At 32.7% G+C, this 15055-nt stretch overlaps 3 protein-coding genes across 5 annotated transcripts; 1 reads left to right on the forward strand and 2 right to left on the reverse strand.

The window, feature by feature from the left end:
• Positions 1 to 1474: 1474 nt before the first annotated feature.
• LOC126657776 (uncharacterized) lies at positions 1475 to 5523 on the reverse strand. Its single transcript, XM_050352548.2, has 5 exons — positions 5094 to 5523; positions 4644 to 4804; positions 3717 to 3747; positions 3119 to 3221; positions 1475 to 1929 (listed from the first exon to the last, which is right to left on the reverse strand). Exons 1-5 carry the CDS (start codon positions 5391 to 5393, stop codon positions 1814 to 1816), a joined length of 711 nt encoding a protein of 236 aa, XP_050208505.1. The 5' UTR covers positions 5394 to 5523; the 3' UTR covers positions 1475 to 1813.
• A 1243-nt stretch (positions 5524 to 6766) lies between these two features.
• Positions 6767 to 12007, forward strand: LOC126654434 (uncharacterized). Of its 3 annotated transcripts, XM_050348286.2 has the most exons (8): positions 6768 to 7002; positions 7100 to 7277; positions 7937 to 8022; positions 8386 to 8498; positions 9970 to 10035; positions 10871 to 10980; positions 11132 to 11197; positions 11330 to 12007. In XM_050348286.2, exons 1-8 carry the CDS (start codon positions 6908 to 6910, stop codon positions 11783 to 11785), a joined length of 1170 nt encoding a protein of 389 aa, XP_050204243.1. In that variant the 5' UTR covers positions 6768 to 6907; the 3' UTR covers positions 11786 to 12007. The 3 variants fall into 3 exon arrangements, with proteins under 3 accessions (XP_050204244.1, XP_050204245.1, XP_050204243.1); XM_050348287.2 differs by lacking the exon at positions 11132 to 11197 and having other exon boundaries at positions 6767 to 7002; XM_050348288.2 differs by lacking the exon at positions 9970 to 10035 and having other exon boundaries at positions 6767 to 7002.
• Positions 12008 to 13298: 1291 nt separating this feature from the next.
• LOC126657761 (ylmG homolog protein 1-1, chloroplastic) lies at positions 13299 to 14243 on the reverse strand. The gene has a single exon (XM_050352527.2). The coding sequence runs from the start codon at positions 14193 to 14195 to the stop codon at positions 13488 to 13490; it is 708 nt and encodes a 235-aa protein (XP_050208484.1). The 5' UTR covers positions 14196 to 14243; the 3' UTR covers positions 13299 to 13487.
• Between the last annotated feature and the right edge of the window lie 812 nt (positions 14244 to 15055).

Raw genomic sequence — 15055 nt, forward strand, 5'->3', positions numbered from 1 at the left:
TAATTTAGTGACCATTTTTTAACGATTTGAAACTTAGTGCCCTTTCTGTAATATTAGAATAACTCAGTGGCTCAGAGAGTTTAATATCCGTGATGAGAGAGAATGTGATATTAGAGTTTTATGATTTTTAAAATTTATTATGTGAAATGGAGTGATTAAGTGATGTGTTAGTTTTTGATTGGAAATATTTTATTTAATGATTTATTTTAATTACACGTCAGCTCCAAATGAATGAATTTATTATCTTTTATATAAATTTGTATTCAATAAGAATTTATTATTAAGTTTTTTTAATTTGTAAAAAGAATATATTTTTGTTTAAATATAACATTAAGCCCTATTTTGTATACATGCTTAAATATTAAGTATTAATTTGGACCTTTTTCAAGTGAAAAAAGGTCAATTTAATGCTTAAGGGTGGAATTGAAAAGGAAAGGTGCGGATTTTGATAAAATTGGAGATTTTACAACGTCAGAGTGCAAACGAAAAGGGGCTAAAAGATGGAGGTTTTTTCTAGGGATTAGCCAAAAAAAGAAAACGCAAATTGAAAATAACATATGACAAAACAATATAAATCAGACTTTTTCTACATTATTTTATCTTTAAATTACTTTGCCAATTTTACATTAAATAAAAGTGATTATAATTTATCTGATGGTGATAAGTGAATAAAATAATATTTACTAAAAAATTGGTTGAGAGCAATCACAAATCAGACATGCAAACTAACTTAATGAGGTTCATTTCATCTCTAGAACTTGACAAAAGAAACTAAAGTGTTAAAATTGGTGATTTCGAACAAATAAACTCACGCTTCTATAAAATTATCTATTGAGAAATTAAAGCGCCCATAAGTTTACAAATAAAGGGGTAAAAGTAAAATGATTCAGTTTTACCAAACTCTGATTTATTTGTCCACAATCATCAATTTGTATATTTTTGATCTTTGGTGTTAATGAAGAATGGCTAATAATCACCCATGACCTTGTCTTTTAAAGCTACGGACGCTAAACTCTCTGATATTTAAAAACGGGTGCTAAACCCCCTGATCTTTGTGTCGACGCTCACAAAACCCCCGAAACCCCAAATATGACCAAAGTACCCCTGTCACCGTCTTTTTCAGTCAAATGTCATTCTTAAAAAAAAACTGACAGCCGTCTTTATGGCAGAACACATGTCAGATGATGTGGCGCCGTCAATTTTTTTTTAAGAATGTCAGTTGACTAGAAAAGACGGCGCCAGGGGTATTTTTATCCTCAGGGGTTTTGTGAGCGCCGACACAAAAATCAGAGGGTATAGCGCCCGTTTTTAAACATTAGGGAGTTTAGCGCCCGTAGCCCTAAAAGTCAGGGGCCATTGGTGATTATTAGCCATGAAGAATGAAATGAAATCATTGCACCTTTTGTTTTATAATCTTCATACATAAACACATATGTATATAGTCATTACTTCAAGTTTGATTTGGCAAGCAACAAAATAAAAAATGAAGATTGTAAAAGTAATGATCTTACAAAAAGAAGCCAAAAAATTCATACATCTAAAAGCATTTTCCTTTTTTTTACAATCAAGCCAACCGACTGACCAAAATCACTGAACTGACTACAGCTAGGTTAAATAATTAGTTGCATCATCAGGAACTTCATTGCTTGCTGGTTAGAGAGGCAATGTTCAGTCAGTAGACAGCTACAATTATTAAGAGCCAAATACAAACAACTAAGGCTCTTCTTCTAGCAGATTTTCATTGTAATTCTTCCCCAGATCCTAGGGAATTTGGCCTTAAAGTTGAAGGGCGACGCCTTTTAAAAATAGTATTTCAGTCCTCCCCGGAGTCCCTTTCTTCCGTGAAGTATCTTTGGGTATCAAATGGCCGGTTCCGCATATTCCGATCAGGTAATTCCATAGGCATTCCTCTGTTCATTGGTGCAAATGCTGCAATCACAAACCCACAAAATATATGAAGCCATTGAAGAGTTTGGTCGCAAATATATGCGCATAATCAGCTATAGATGTTCAACTTTCATATGTGAAATCTGCCTTCATGTGAGATTTGGTCAAAATAATAAATGCATACTCGGTTACATCTATGTGTTTAACTTTAAGCTCTCTTCGTGTATAAGAAAATTTGAAAAATGACGACAACAAAGTCGCAATTGCAATATCTACTGCACTTGACATAATCTTGTATCATATGACCAGTCTATAATCCTCAATAAAAGAACTTTGACTCTTACAAAGCACTTAGCCAGGTAGTAATAGTATAATAAATTTGTTTGAAGATGCATAATTTTTTTGTGATTACAAACTTGAAGGAGGGGGACTCTCAAGTTTGAACATGATGTCCTTACCTCTAAACTAATACCTGAAGAAAAAACATAGCTTCCATTTTCTGAATTTCTGAATCATGTTATCCACAATGCTCGATGAAAGAATTTTGGTTCTTACAAATTAATGAACCAAGTAGTAACAGTATAACGGATTTGTTTGACGTTGAAGTTTGCATTACTCTTAAATGAACTGCTTAGGTACTGCTACTCAAACTTAGTGCATGTGTTTCAAGAATTTACTGATATTTCTTGATACCTACGAAATCTATCAAATCATTTCTCATTTCGATCCATTCAAGTACGCTTCTGAAAAATGATATTTCCAAGTGTGAGTCGGCATCGTAAGGGTTGCATTAACACATGATGAACTGTGAGAACATTTATAATTGTACTCCGCATTGAAATCCCTCATTGTTCAGGGTTTTCTGTAAATTGAAATCCTAATTTTTTAATACAAAGCAGAAGTAGTATCCTCCCATGTTTTAATGGAACTTTGAAAAAATGACCTAAGCTTAAGGACACACTTGGATAGCCTAACTGACAAAAAATAGCATAAAGATGTCAATTCAATTGATTCAATCCTTCCATGTTTTAATGGAACTTTGAAAGAATGACCTAATCTTACGGAAACACATGGATAGCCTAACTGACATAAAATGCATAAATATATCAAGTCAATTGACTCAATTCTAATAAGGCTGTTGATTGTTGTAGCGACTTATAATTTTCCATCAATTTAGCCCAAGGAAACTTGATAGATAAAAATAAAGAAAATGTATTCACAATTAGCCTACCTTTCTCCTGCATTCTCTTCTCTCTATCAAATTCAAATTTGTCCCTAATTTGGTTGACCTTTTCCCATGTATCATCTTGCCTTTTTCTCCCAAAACCTTGATCCTGCATTCAAAATCCAATCCATAACATGGAATATCAGACTTATATAAGTTAAACATAAGGGTTCACATTCTCAATATATAAAAGATCGAAAATAAAAATAATTTTACCAAGGTACGCTCTCTAGAACTACAAATCATTCACTATCGATATACATTGAGAAAAGAAACAGCATTTCTTAAGCATTTATCCAAGTATCCCAATTACACTGGCAAACTTTTGGATGCATGAATGATCCTAGAATGACTAATTAACAATCAAAACAAATAGTGATCAAAAGTCAACTGCCAAGAGAAGATACGATCATATACATCCCACACTGATATTCAATTAATTTCATCATCTAGAGAAAAGAAAAGAAATAGAGCGATTCAACATCAATCTCAATCTAGTTGGGCCAGCTGTGTCGGATAAAATAAATTGACTGTATAAATGTATTTGACTGCCTTAAATGCCAACATAAATTCATCAAAAAACAAGTTTAGTTTGAATTCGTACCTTCATCTGCATTTGCTCGGGTCTCCTGCTCCTGCATATTTAAAAAAAATCTTAATGATGACGGCTCTACCATTAAAAAACCATAACACATGACCTTGTTAGTTATGCATGAATGAATTTACAAGCCTCATAGAAATTGCAAAAAAAGTGGGCAGTTTCTTCTATAGGACTCTTTCATCCTTAATATAAGTTATATAGCTAGTAATTCTTGAAAACCTAAGATGATCAATAGAGAAAGCTACACTCCAGCAGAGACTTTCAAAAGGCATTTGGTGAGAGCAGCAGCACTTGGCAACCCATAATTTCACATGTTCATTATATAAAAGATGAATTAAGGGTTACTCTGAAAAAGTTTCATGCTTTATCAGTTGCCCCCCAAAAAATGCATGATAGAATTAGAAATAATCGTCACATTGTGTGAAATTAACTGTTTTCCGTTTTGGATACTAACTCATGCACCAGTTTTGCTAATGGATATATATATTTTGTTAGACATCACGATGCAGAACAGAATGTAAACAATATATTGACAAAATCACATCCCATAAAAAACGGTCATATCCCATTTTGGTTGAGCCAGATTAAGCAGTTGGCATTGCTCAAAGAATTTCTGGCCATCCCAGTTTAGGACTTTCGGAGTAGTTGGTTAATAACACCATTTACAGGCTATCATCTAGGCAGTTATCGACTCTAATATCAAACAATTGAAAAACAAAAAGAGCACAGTAGACAATGTTCAAAAGCTAAAGTTATATGTTCTTGTGGCATCATAGCTATAATCAGTTAAAACGCAGCCCGTCATTACATGTATAATCTAACAGTAAAGCGTGAAAGATACGACTTATGAGACATAAGAACAAGTATGAAACAATATCGGGACACTTATACAAGTACATAAAATGTGAAAAGAAACTTGTGCAAACAAACCTATGAGGGTTAAAATCTTGATCATCGTCCTCAGCAGACTCATAGTTTGCATGATCCTGAGCAATCTTTTTAGAGAATCCCTCGTCCCAATACAGCCTTTCCCAATTCTCCCTCAGTTCCTGATATAGTTCCATATATCTTTTGCACCAAGGCTCATGCTCCTTCAGAACATAAACTCAATTAAAATTTCCGTCAAATCGATTCCGCTGCTCTAATTTGAATAAATGAGTAAAATTAAAATAAATTATCAAACAAAACAATATTGTTTCAAGAAATTCTACCTAAGTAGCACAAACACTTCATTCGATCAACATTTTCTGTTTCATAAACATGATTGGTGTTCCAGACATGAAATTTTATTTTTAAAGTAGAAACCTTAATGTTTAAATTAATATATATATATAAAAAAATTCACAACTACACAATTTCGAATTAAACTAAAAAACGAACCGAATCCTTGAGAAGGAGGCGAGTTCGGCGCATGAACTGCTCTCTGAGCTGCTTGCGGCGTCTGTTGGGGACGTTATCTCTTGGGATAACAAAACGCTCGCGCGGAGGCACGTGATCTCCAATCTCGTGCATCTCTCCGTCTACTACCCACCACTCCGATTTCTCGACTGGTTTTTTAGCGGCAAATGTTTGAGACCTATTAGACCGCCGCCCATTTGGACCGGCGTCGGTTCTCACGAAGCGGAACTGGTTGGTAGAAGCGCGGCTTAAGGTCTGGAGTTGTTTTATGCGTGTAAACATGTTAAGTGGGAGTGTCGAATGCAGAGCTCGGAACAACGAAAGTGGCTCAGTGCCTTAATTTGCTTCACTGCTGTTTTTCAATTTGGACGGAATTGGAACATATAAATGATGCATTATGATACTCAAACTTTTCTAATCTTGATATTTTAGTGATTGAACTTTTCTTAAAGTCAAGTATCCGACTTCACAGATTTTAAAAGAACAAAAGGTCAACGCGCCCCCTAAACTTGTGACACGAGTTCATCTAACCCAATTTATACTTTTTTGAACAATCAATTTCAAAACTCTTCATTTTTGGGTCAAATACCCCGATAATTTATATTTTTATTTTAAAAAATACATTTAGAATAATTATATCGCAATAATTAGGGAAGTATCTAATTATTTTTTACATCTCTCACCTCTGATTTGTATTTTACGTGTTTTAAAAATATAACTATGAGGCTATTTGACCCAAAATAAAGAGTTTTGGGGTTGGTTGTTCAAAAACGTATAAATTGGATTAGATGACCATGTGTTACAAGTTTAGGGGACGCGTTGTTCGATTTTAAAAATTAAAACATATACTTCATTAATAGGGTAATTGATTTTTGGAATTATTAAACTATCATTTTATTTAATTTTACTGATTAAATTCTAGCCCTTAAATTTTAATTTTATTTAACGAACATTTTGAGGCTAAATCAATTAATTTAGTGGTGATTTAGCTCAATTAATTTTGGAAAATAATAATATTATCTATTTATTATTTATATTTAATTATAAAAAACTATATAAAAATTCATTAATTCCTATTATTTCTATTTAAATTAATTTTATAAAAATGATTTGATTCACATTTAATCAAATAATATATAAAATTAATTAGTTTTACTTATACTTTTATTTTCTTAGTTAATTTTATTGAAATTTATAATTTTAAATCAGCCAATGTCTTAATAAAGTATTTTGTTATTTTTTATTTTCATCTTTTTTTATCATAAAATTTGATTATACAATCTTAAGAATATTGTCGAATGTAAGTAACATTTAAACGACAATTCGTTTGTATTTCATATTTTTATTATATAATACTTACTAAGAAATTACTACAATTAGTTTGGCTAAGGATTTTTTTTGGAATTTTGACCAAGAGCATTATTTATAAATATTTGTGACATTAATTTTTGTTGCAAATTAAAAAGAAGTTCATTAAGACATTGATAAATTAAATCTAATTCCTCATTATTTTGATAAAAAAAAGTGAGGATAGCCACAATCTCGACAAATGCTTCAATCCAACGGTGAGAAATAGGACACCGCAAAGACAATCTCGAAAAATGCCTTCAAATCCAACGGTTCACCAACGAGTTTTTATATCCCAGACCAAGACAGCGGCAGGATCGAAATTAAAAAAATTAATCGCACTTTTTCTTCCCGCCCTTTATCAGTTGACAAAACGAGAGCGCGCGCTAGGGTAACCGCAACCGTGAGGCAGTGAATTCAACGGTGGGTGACGAACAAACGGAAAAACTATGTGCGGTAGAGCTCGCTGTACTCTCAGAGCCGATGACATCCCTCGGGCTTGCCACCAGACCGGCGGTCCTGCCCGATCCGTCAACATGGACCGGTAATATTTTGTACACTATCTATTTCTTAACAATCAACTTATGGTGTTCGTTTTAGGAACTGTGAGATGATTTGTTTATTAAATAGCTGTGCTGTAGATACCGGCCGTATTATAATGTTTCGCCGGGGTCGAATTTGCCGGTTGTTTATAGCCATACAGGAGGAGATGGTGGATCTAACAGTGGTAATGGAGACGGTTATTGTATTCAGTGTATGGCGTGGGGTTTAATTCCTAGTTTCACTAAGAAATCTGAGAAACCGGATTTCTATAAGATGGTAATGTTTGATCATTGATACGATACGATTATTAATTAAGTTTGTTTTAGTAAAGTTGATTTTGCTTGTTGATTTTCTATTGAAAATGTCTTTTTTTTTAACTTTCTGGGAGGTGTATTTAAGGAAACAATCTTATTAGATTGCGAAATTTGCGAACAAGTTTTTTTTTAAGTATTGAATTTCCCACACCACACACTTACAATTGCAAAACTGAAGATTGAGAAATGCTGATAAGTTTATAATTTGGTGCTATGCTATGCAGATTATCTATATGCTTCTATTTAATGTAGATGCGGTTGTATAAGCTCACCAGCGTTCTTACTCTTCAGTAAACATTTCCCATAACTTTTAGTTGATTTAAATTATTGGATCATGATTCTAAAGAAATTGGTACGATGCTTCCTTTTAATGCCATGCTAGCTTGGCAACTCCTTCACTAATTTCTTTTATCTAAGATTCCATTTTAGTTATATGTTATTTTGTGGCATGCTTTATTACATCAATGTTTTTTATTTGGGTTGTGAAGGGTTTAGATTAGCAATCATGTTAATGTGGATAGTGCTTACTGTTAAAGTTGCTTTTATTGTTGGATAATTGCATGTGCACCAAATGTTTGTGTGGCAAGAATTCCCTAAAATCTAACATGTTGCAATTTTCAGTTCAATGCTAGATCCGAGTCAGTTGGCGAAAAGGCTTCTTTCCGTCGACTACTTCCCAAAAACCAGTGTCTTGTAGCAGTAGAAGGGTATGTCTGGTAGACTTGTATCATACTTCTATTTTTGAACTTCTTGTTTTTCCGCTCCTTAGTTCTTAGTTAAATATGACATTTAAGTTCTGAAATCATTCTAGATGGATCTTTGTTACTTAGTTAAGAGGAAAATTGCTGCAAACATCGTACAGTTCTTTTGCTATAAATGTTTTTGAAGATTAGAAATGTTTGTGTCTTCTTATATAGATGTTTTTTTACTAAATGATACAACATCAAGCTATCATGTCATCAAATTTCTGCCTTTCAGCTCAGAGTATATTTTTACTACTTAAATGAATGTTGTCATTTCTTCCATGAGAGTATTTTGATGCGGGCTTCATATATCATTTTATTCTTCAGGTTCTATGAGTGGAAAAAAGATGGGTCAAAAAAACAGCCTTACTACATTCATTTCAAGGATGGTAGGCCTCTAGTATTTGCTGCTCTATACGATTCCTGGCAGAATTCTGAAGGTGAATGGTTTGTTTTATATGTTTTTTAGATGGCATGGATTATGCTATGACAGTATATAAATCCTGTTGTGTTATTAGTTTCAATTTTTTTAAGTACAAAAAATTCAAGCCAATCAATTTAAACCATATTAAATAAAATCCATGCATTAATTAATTAATTATTTGGTTTTGATTTGAAAAATTAATAAAAAATTATTAGTTTGATTTTGCGGTTCATAATATTTTAAATTGAAACGAGCCTAACTAAATCTCTGTATATATATTGGACAAATTAGTGCCCCTTTAAATGAAATATTGTCATTTTCATATAAAAATTTATATTATTTTCCATATGTTAGCCTAGGGGTGAGAAAAAAAAACGTCCAACCGAATTAACCGACCGAACCGATGAATTTCGGTCGGTTCGGTTTTGCTAAAATGGTTAATTCAGTTTTTATATTAAAAATTTCGGTGTTTCGGTTATTCAGTTATTCGGTTATCGGTTTGGTTTGAATTTTAAATAATCCAAATTAACCGAACCGACTGAATTAATCAAAATTTTGAACTTTTTTAATTTTTTTTTTTAATTTTTCCTCGTAATTTGCCGGTTTTAACCGAACCGACCGAATTAACCGATCTATTTGGTCAGTTCGGTTTTGAAATTTTTTTCCTATCTTATTCGGTCGGTTCGGTTTTCGGGTAAAAAATCTTATTCGGTCAGTTCGGTTAAGGCTATTCGGGCGAACATTTAATTCGGTTAAGGGGGTGTTGGTTTGGTTTCGACCAAACTGACCAAATGCTCACCCCTAATAACTTGGCCATTATTTTTTTCAATTTATATGCTATTTTTATGGTGAATAAAATAGTTTTAAAATTTTGCATTTTTGTGCCATAAATAGAATATTATGTAATATATAATTTTAGCAAAACTATATTTTGCTGATGATTCAAACTCTGTTTAAACAAAAAATAATTAAACCAAATCTAAATTGTTTTTGTTTGATTTTGGTTTGAAGAATTTACAAACTAACATGGCCAATTTAGATTATTATATTAGTGGTAAGGTGTCTTTTATAATTTGTTTTTTTTTTTACAAAGTAAACATTATATTTGTCAATTATCAAAAAAAAAACATTATTCTTGTCCACTTCGTTGCAGATGTTCGGGATGGACACAACACGACTTCTAAACAGAATAATGTTCATCTAATAGTTAATAACACAAAGTAGGAAAAAAAAAACAAAATTTCCATATAATTTTTTTAGTGGTATACTATTTAAATCAAACAATATATTTCCCTTAAACCTTTTCATAATTTTACTTTACCTTGTTTTTTTTTTGAATAATACTTTACCTTGTTTAGTTGTTTAATTCTGTACCTAAACAAATGAATTTGAAGGAAAATCTACTTGTGAAGTTGGTTTCTGTTATACATTCAGGTCTATTCGGTATTTTGCTTTGCAAGATCATGTTAGTGTATTTTTTATTACAGGTGAGATACTCTACACCTTCACTATACTTACAACTTCCTCATCTTCAGCATTACAGTGGCTGCATGGTGAGAAAATTTTTCTTCCATGGTTCATCCATTTTCTACTAGGTTTTGAAAAAGTGAAGCACTTGATGTTAGAAAGGGAACTTAATGTCTCGACTCTTGATCTCTTTGTATGCGTAAACCTAGTATTTTATCTATTTTTAAATAGGAGCAGTGTACTTTATGTCTAAGTAATAAAAGTAGGCATATTTAGTTAATTTATTTTTCCTAAAATACTCGTTCTCTAAAGAGGAGATTTACTCCACTATGCACTATGATGGAGTATAATCCACAATAATCAAAGCAATCACATTACTCTCATGCATGTCAACAAATTAAGGTAAATATTTTTATCATGTGATTATAATTATGTAAGATGGTAAAGGAATTGTTGATATTTTGTTACCTAATCAAACATTAGCTAACAACCAAATATAAATATGTTTTTTTCTATTATGTGAGACATTCAAAAAGTAAAATTGTATCCAAAAGGGAGTAGTAGATTTCAAAATGAAGGTCTCATCTATGCAATGGTTAGTTTTATATGATAAGGAAAGAAAGAAAGAAAGGCATGGCTTCTGTCCTGCTACATGTCCAATACTCGGATTGCTACATTTTGAAGACAAATGATGATAATAGCTGCCTCCTTTAATTCTACTTGAATGCGATTTTACAAGATTGGAGAAGTGAAACTTTTTTATAAATGTTTCATCTTGTAGCTTCATTCACTTCATATTTTATTTAAACAGAGGAAATGGAAGGAATTTTGTTTGTATTTCATAATATTTTAGACCTTTCAGCTTATGTTTTGCTAACGAATAGAAACTGTTGACTGATTTTTAGTCTTATGTTAATGCAGACAGGATGCCTATCATTTTAGGCGACAAGGGAGCAATTGATACATGGCTAAATGGTTCTTCCTCTTCTAGTTTCAATGTCGTGCTGAAACCTTATGAGAATTCAGATTTGGTAAGTTATTTCCAGAATTAATAGGTTTCATATTTCTTGTTTGAGTACCATTTTATTGAGAAATAAAGTCCAGAGCCAAATGTATAGGAAAATGAAGATTTATAAATATCCCAAGTGTCGGATGTATTTTAACTTGAATTTTAATTTTAAGGTCTGGTACCCAGTGACACCTGCAATGGGCAAAACATCTTTTGGCGGACCAGAATGCATAAAAGAGGTGCTGTCGATTAGCATTTTTCTTATATTTAAAATATTCTCTCAGAATTTACATCACAAATTTGACATTTCTTTACGAATTGCCTAATTGGTTGATTTTTTGATATAATTAGTTTGAGTAAATATTTTATAGATACCTCTGAAGACGGAGGATAAAAATACTATCTCAAAGTTTTTCTCAAGGAAGGATGTTAAAAGAGAACAAGAATCAAACCCACAGGAAAGTACATCTGATAAATCTGTCAAGATGGATCTCCCACAAAGTGTGAAAGAAGAAAATGAGAACGAGGAAAAGTTTGCGATTCCATCCTCCACCCAATTGGTCTCCAATGTTCCTACAGTTCCTTGTGAGGATGAAACAAAGTGCCAAATCCCTGATCATGATGTCAAATCCAATGTGTCTACAATTCCTCACGAGGATGATACAACTTCCCAAATAAAGCGGCACCATGAAGAGGTGATGGCGGACGTGGAGGTGAATACAGATGAAAATATAAAACTGAAACAGAGTCCGGTTAAGAAGAAGGCGAACCTTAATGGTGGCGGCGACAAACAGCCAACACTTCTTTCATACTTCAGCAAAAAGTAGGTAAGCATGGGATACTATGTAAATAGTTCAACTAATGCCGGGATAAACCTATATATGTTTTCAGGGGTCACTTCAAATTGCGCATCTGATCCGTTTTTGTTTGTGCGGCTGTCTTAACATGTTGACAAGCACCAAATCTAGTATGTAATTTTTGTGTAGTGTAGAAAAAACATCATTATGTTTTGACGGCATTGCAACTAGTTGTAGCTACACTTAAAATTATGTCATCACTCATTCCAGTCTTTCTAGATTGTTTGATACTCTCTTGCTGCTTTGGCAGTTGATATTGCAATCAGTAATCCTATTACAGGCAGTAAGGCGCCGGAATTGCTTAACCGTTGGTGCCATCGTATTAATACACATTATCGCAATGCTTAAGAGTAATTTAGTTCTATGAAAATTGAATGTCAAAGTTGTATCAGGTTTAATCATTTTGATGCTAAGGTGATAATATCAATGGTATTTCTTGCATATATAGTAGCAAAAAAATAATTATCCATACACCTTGCTGCCTTATACAAACCACCAAGACTTTGGTACATTTTCAACATATCATGAATGCAAGGTAGCAAGAATGAAATTCCCAATTTACTCTTATCTCCTTCCGTTGAAAAATTATCTCCTAACAGGTATTAGCATCTCTTAGAATTAAATATCAAATACTCTATGCAAATCTTTTCCCTTTTTCTCCACTTTGTATAACAAAATCTATACTAAAGAATCTTATCGAAGACATGGAAAAGACTGGAACTTAATTAAAACTACACTTTTCTAAATTATCATAGAATACTTCAACACAAAGTCTTCTAGGAAAGAATATGCAGTCCAACAAAATTAAGGTATGCTTGGGGTCGTGAAGCTTTATTTTGTTAGGCTCAGGCACAATAAAAGTCTGCAACTTCATATCTGATATATCATTTATTTCTCATTAGACAACCCCATTTAGAACCTACTTACAATTGACCAAACAGGTACTTCCTTTACCACAACCGACATTACGAGTGCATATTCATCAAAATTCATAGGTAAAAAAACAGACACAATTTTTATGAAGCTAGTTTCTCGAATGTCATGTAGTAATGATCAAACTCCATAGAATACACTTAGGTTGCATTTTAAAATACACATGATTTTGGATAAAGAATTTGAACCTGATATGCAAGTTTGGTTTGGAGACATTCATCGACGATCTAAAGTCATTGTAGAAATTAGAGAATTCAAACAAACTTACGCAGAATTTGATCATAATTCAAAGTTGCAAACTTTATATGCCAGTTTAGCTGGCTACATTCATCAGTTGGTATCACAGAATTGTATAATCTCACAAGGAATTGAATAAACATATTTTGAACCTAATATACTAGGTTAGTTGGTTACACTAATCACTGATTAAATATACCAAAAACCAAATCACTAACATATGTTTCACAAAATGACTTCTACTTTGTCATCTCAGTAACAATATAAGCATTCCAAATCTCACCCGCATACAAAACTCCAAATTAGCAAAGAGTTTAAAAAAGAATAATTATTAGATCATCAAGCAGTATAATCTGTTCAAAAACATATATATATCTGAGCCAAATTGATCTAGTCCACTATTACAACTAATAAAACCCGCAAAATCGAAAAATAACATAAGCTAATAAAAACATAAACATCAAAAATATTGCTTGCTAAATAAAAATGCTTACTTTCCACTTCAGTAAACACCACCACTGCTATGAAGAATAGACCCAAGAGTACCCAAAACCGCGAATGCAAGAAGCGGACTAACATCAAGAGTATCGAAAATTGGAGGAATTATGTTCCTAAACAAGTTCAAATAAGGATCACAAAGATCCCTAATAGCCGATAAAGGCTGTCGATCCCACGGAATATTAGGAAACCAACTCAGCAAAACCCTAACCATCAAAACCCCACTGTATATATCAAGCCACTTAGCTAAACCAGCAGCTACAACAGTCAATGGAGTGTTCAAGTACCCGCTCGGGCGGTCGTTCATCGCTGCGAAAAACAGGGGACCCACTGATTGGGCAAGGCTGCTAGCGTTTTGCAGGGCTAATTTGGGTAGAATTGAGATTGAATTTAGGCATATGCGTGATAGAGTTAAAGCTAGGGCTAGGATTGTTGTGATTGTCCGAGTTGACCCGGTGAGTAAGGTGGATTGTTGCTGTGTTTGGGGTGGGGTTAGACAGGGAGTTTGTGAAGCAGAAACCCTAATTGAAGGGGTTTTGATGGAAGGGGAAACAGAGAGAGGGTTTAGGGTTTTTTGCTGGTGCTGTATTGGGAAAGAAACGGAACCGGTGGCGCGTGGGAGAGAGATACCGCTGGAAAACCTAGAGATGGAGGGACGGATCGGCGGTCGGTTAAGGAGAGTGGTGGCCTGAGATGAGAGCATGAGTGCCATTGTTTTTCTTGGGGTTTTGGTTTGTCTATGATGAATTCGAAAGTATTTGATAAGGTTTTTAGTTTTTATCGAGTTTAGTCAAAATTCATTCTGAGGTTCCTATATTTTATCATTTTTATTCAAGAAGCCTCTCCCTTAAAATTATTAACTTTTCGGTATTTGTACTTGCCAAATTTTCAATTTTTATGCTCTTTTCTGTGACTAGAAAAAAAAAATATAAATAAAAGGACTGAAAAACACACAAAAATAAAAAGTAAAAAGATTGGCAATATAAGTTTTTCGAAGTAGAAATTTTCTGAATAAAAACGTTAAAGTACATGAGTTTCGGGATGGATTTAGCCTCGAATTTATTATAATTTTGTCATTGGAAAAGGGATCATTTTGCTCCCTCTATTTACTTCAAAAGATAAAAAAATAAAATTTAATGAGCGTTGATAAAAAAAATACTTTTGATTCCTAATTATATATTGTTTACATTTAATATTATCTTAAACTTATAACTATTCAAAATTCCAATAAATTATATTAATTTTTGTAATGTGTAAAATAAGTAAAAAAAAGTTAGAGATCGAGTCGCACAATGAAAATCAATTTCCCTCTCATTAAACAAAAAAATCCATCTTCATATTGCAGTTAGGATTCAGATTCTAAATTTCGGGGTAATTGGTAATAAGATTAACGTACTTTGCACTCATTTTAAATTAGTGATCGTAATTTAATTTCATTTCAATTCGGATAATGAACTATGATTTTAGTAATAAAAGAATTTTTTTAGTGATTATCGTTCAAATTATACGTATATGAAATTCGAATTTTGATTAATTATGCAAAGTACATCATACATATAAACACATAATCAA

The sequence above is a fragment of the Mercurialis annua genome, linkage group LG7 (genome assembly GCF_937616625.2).
Source record: "Mercurialis annua linkage group LG7, ddMerAnnu1.2, whole genome shotgun sequence".
Taxonomy (NCBI): Eukaryota; Viridiplantae; Streptophyta; class Magnoliopsida; order Malpighiales; family Euphorbiaceae; genus Mercurialis; species Mercurialis annua.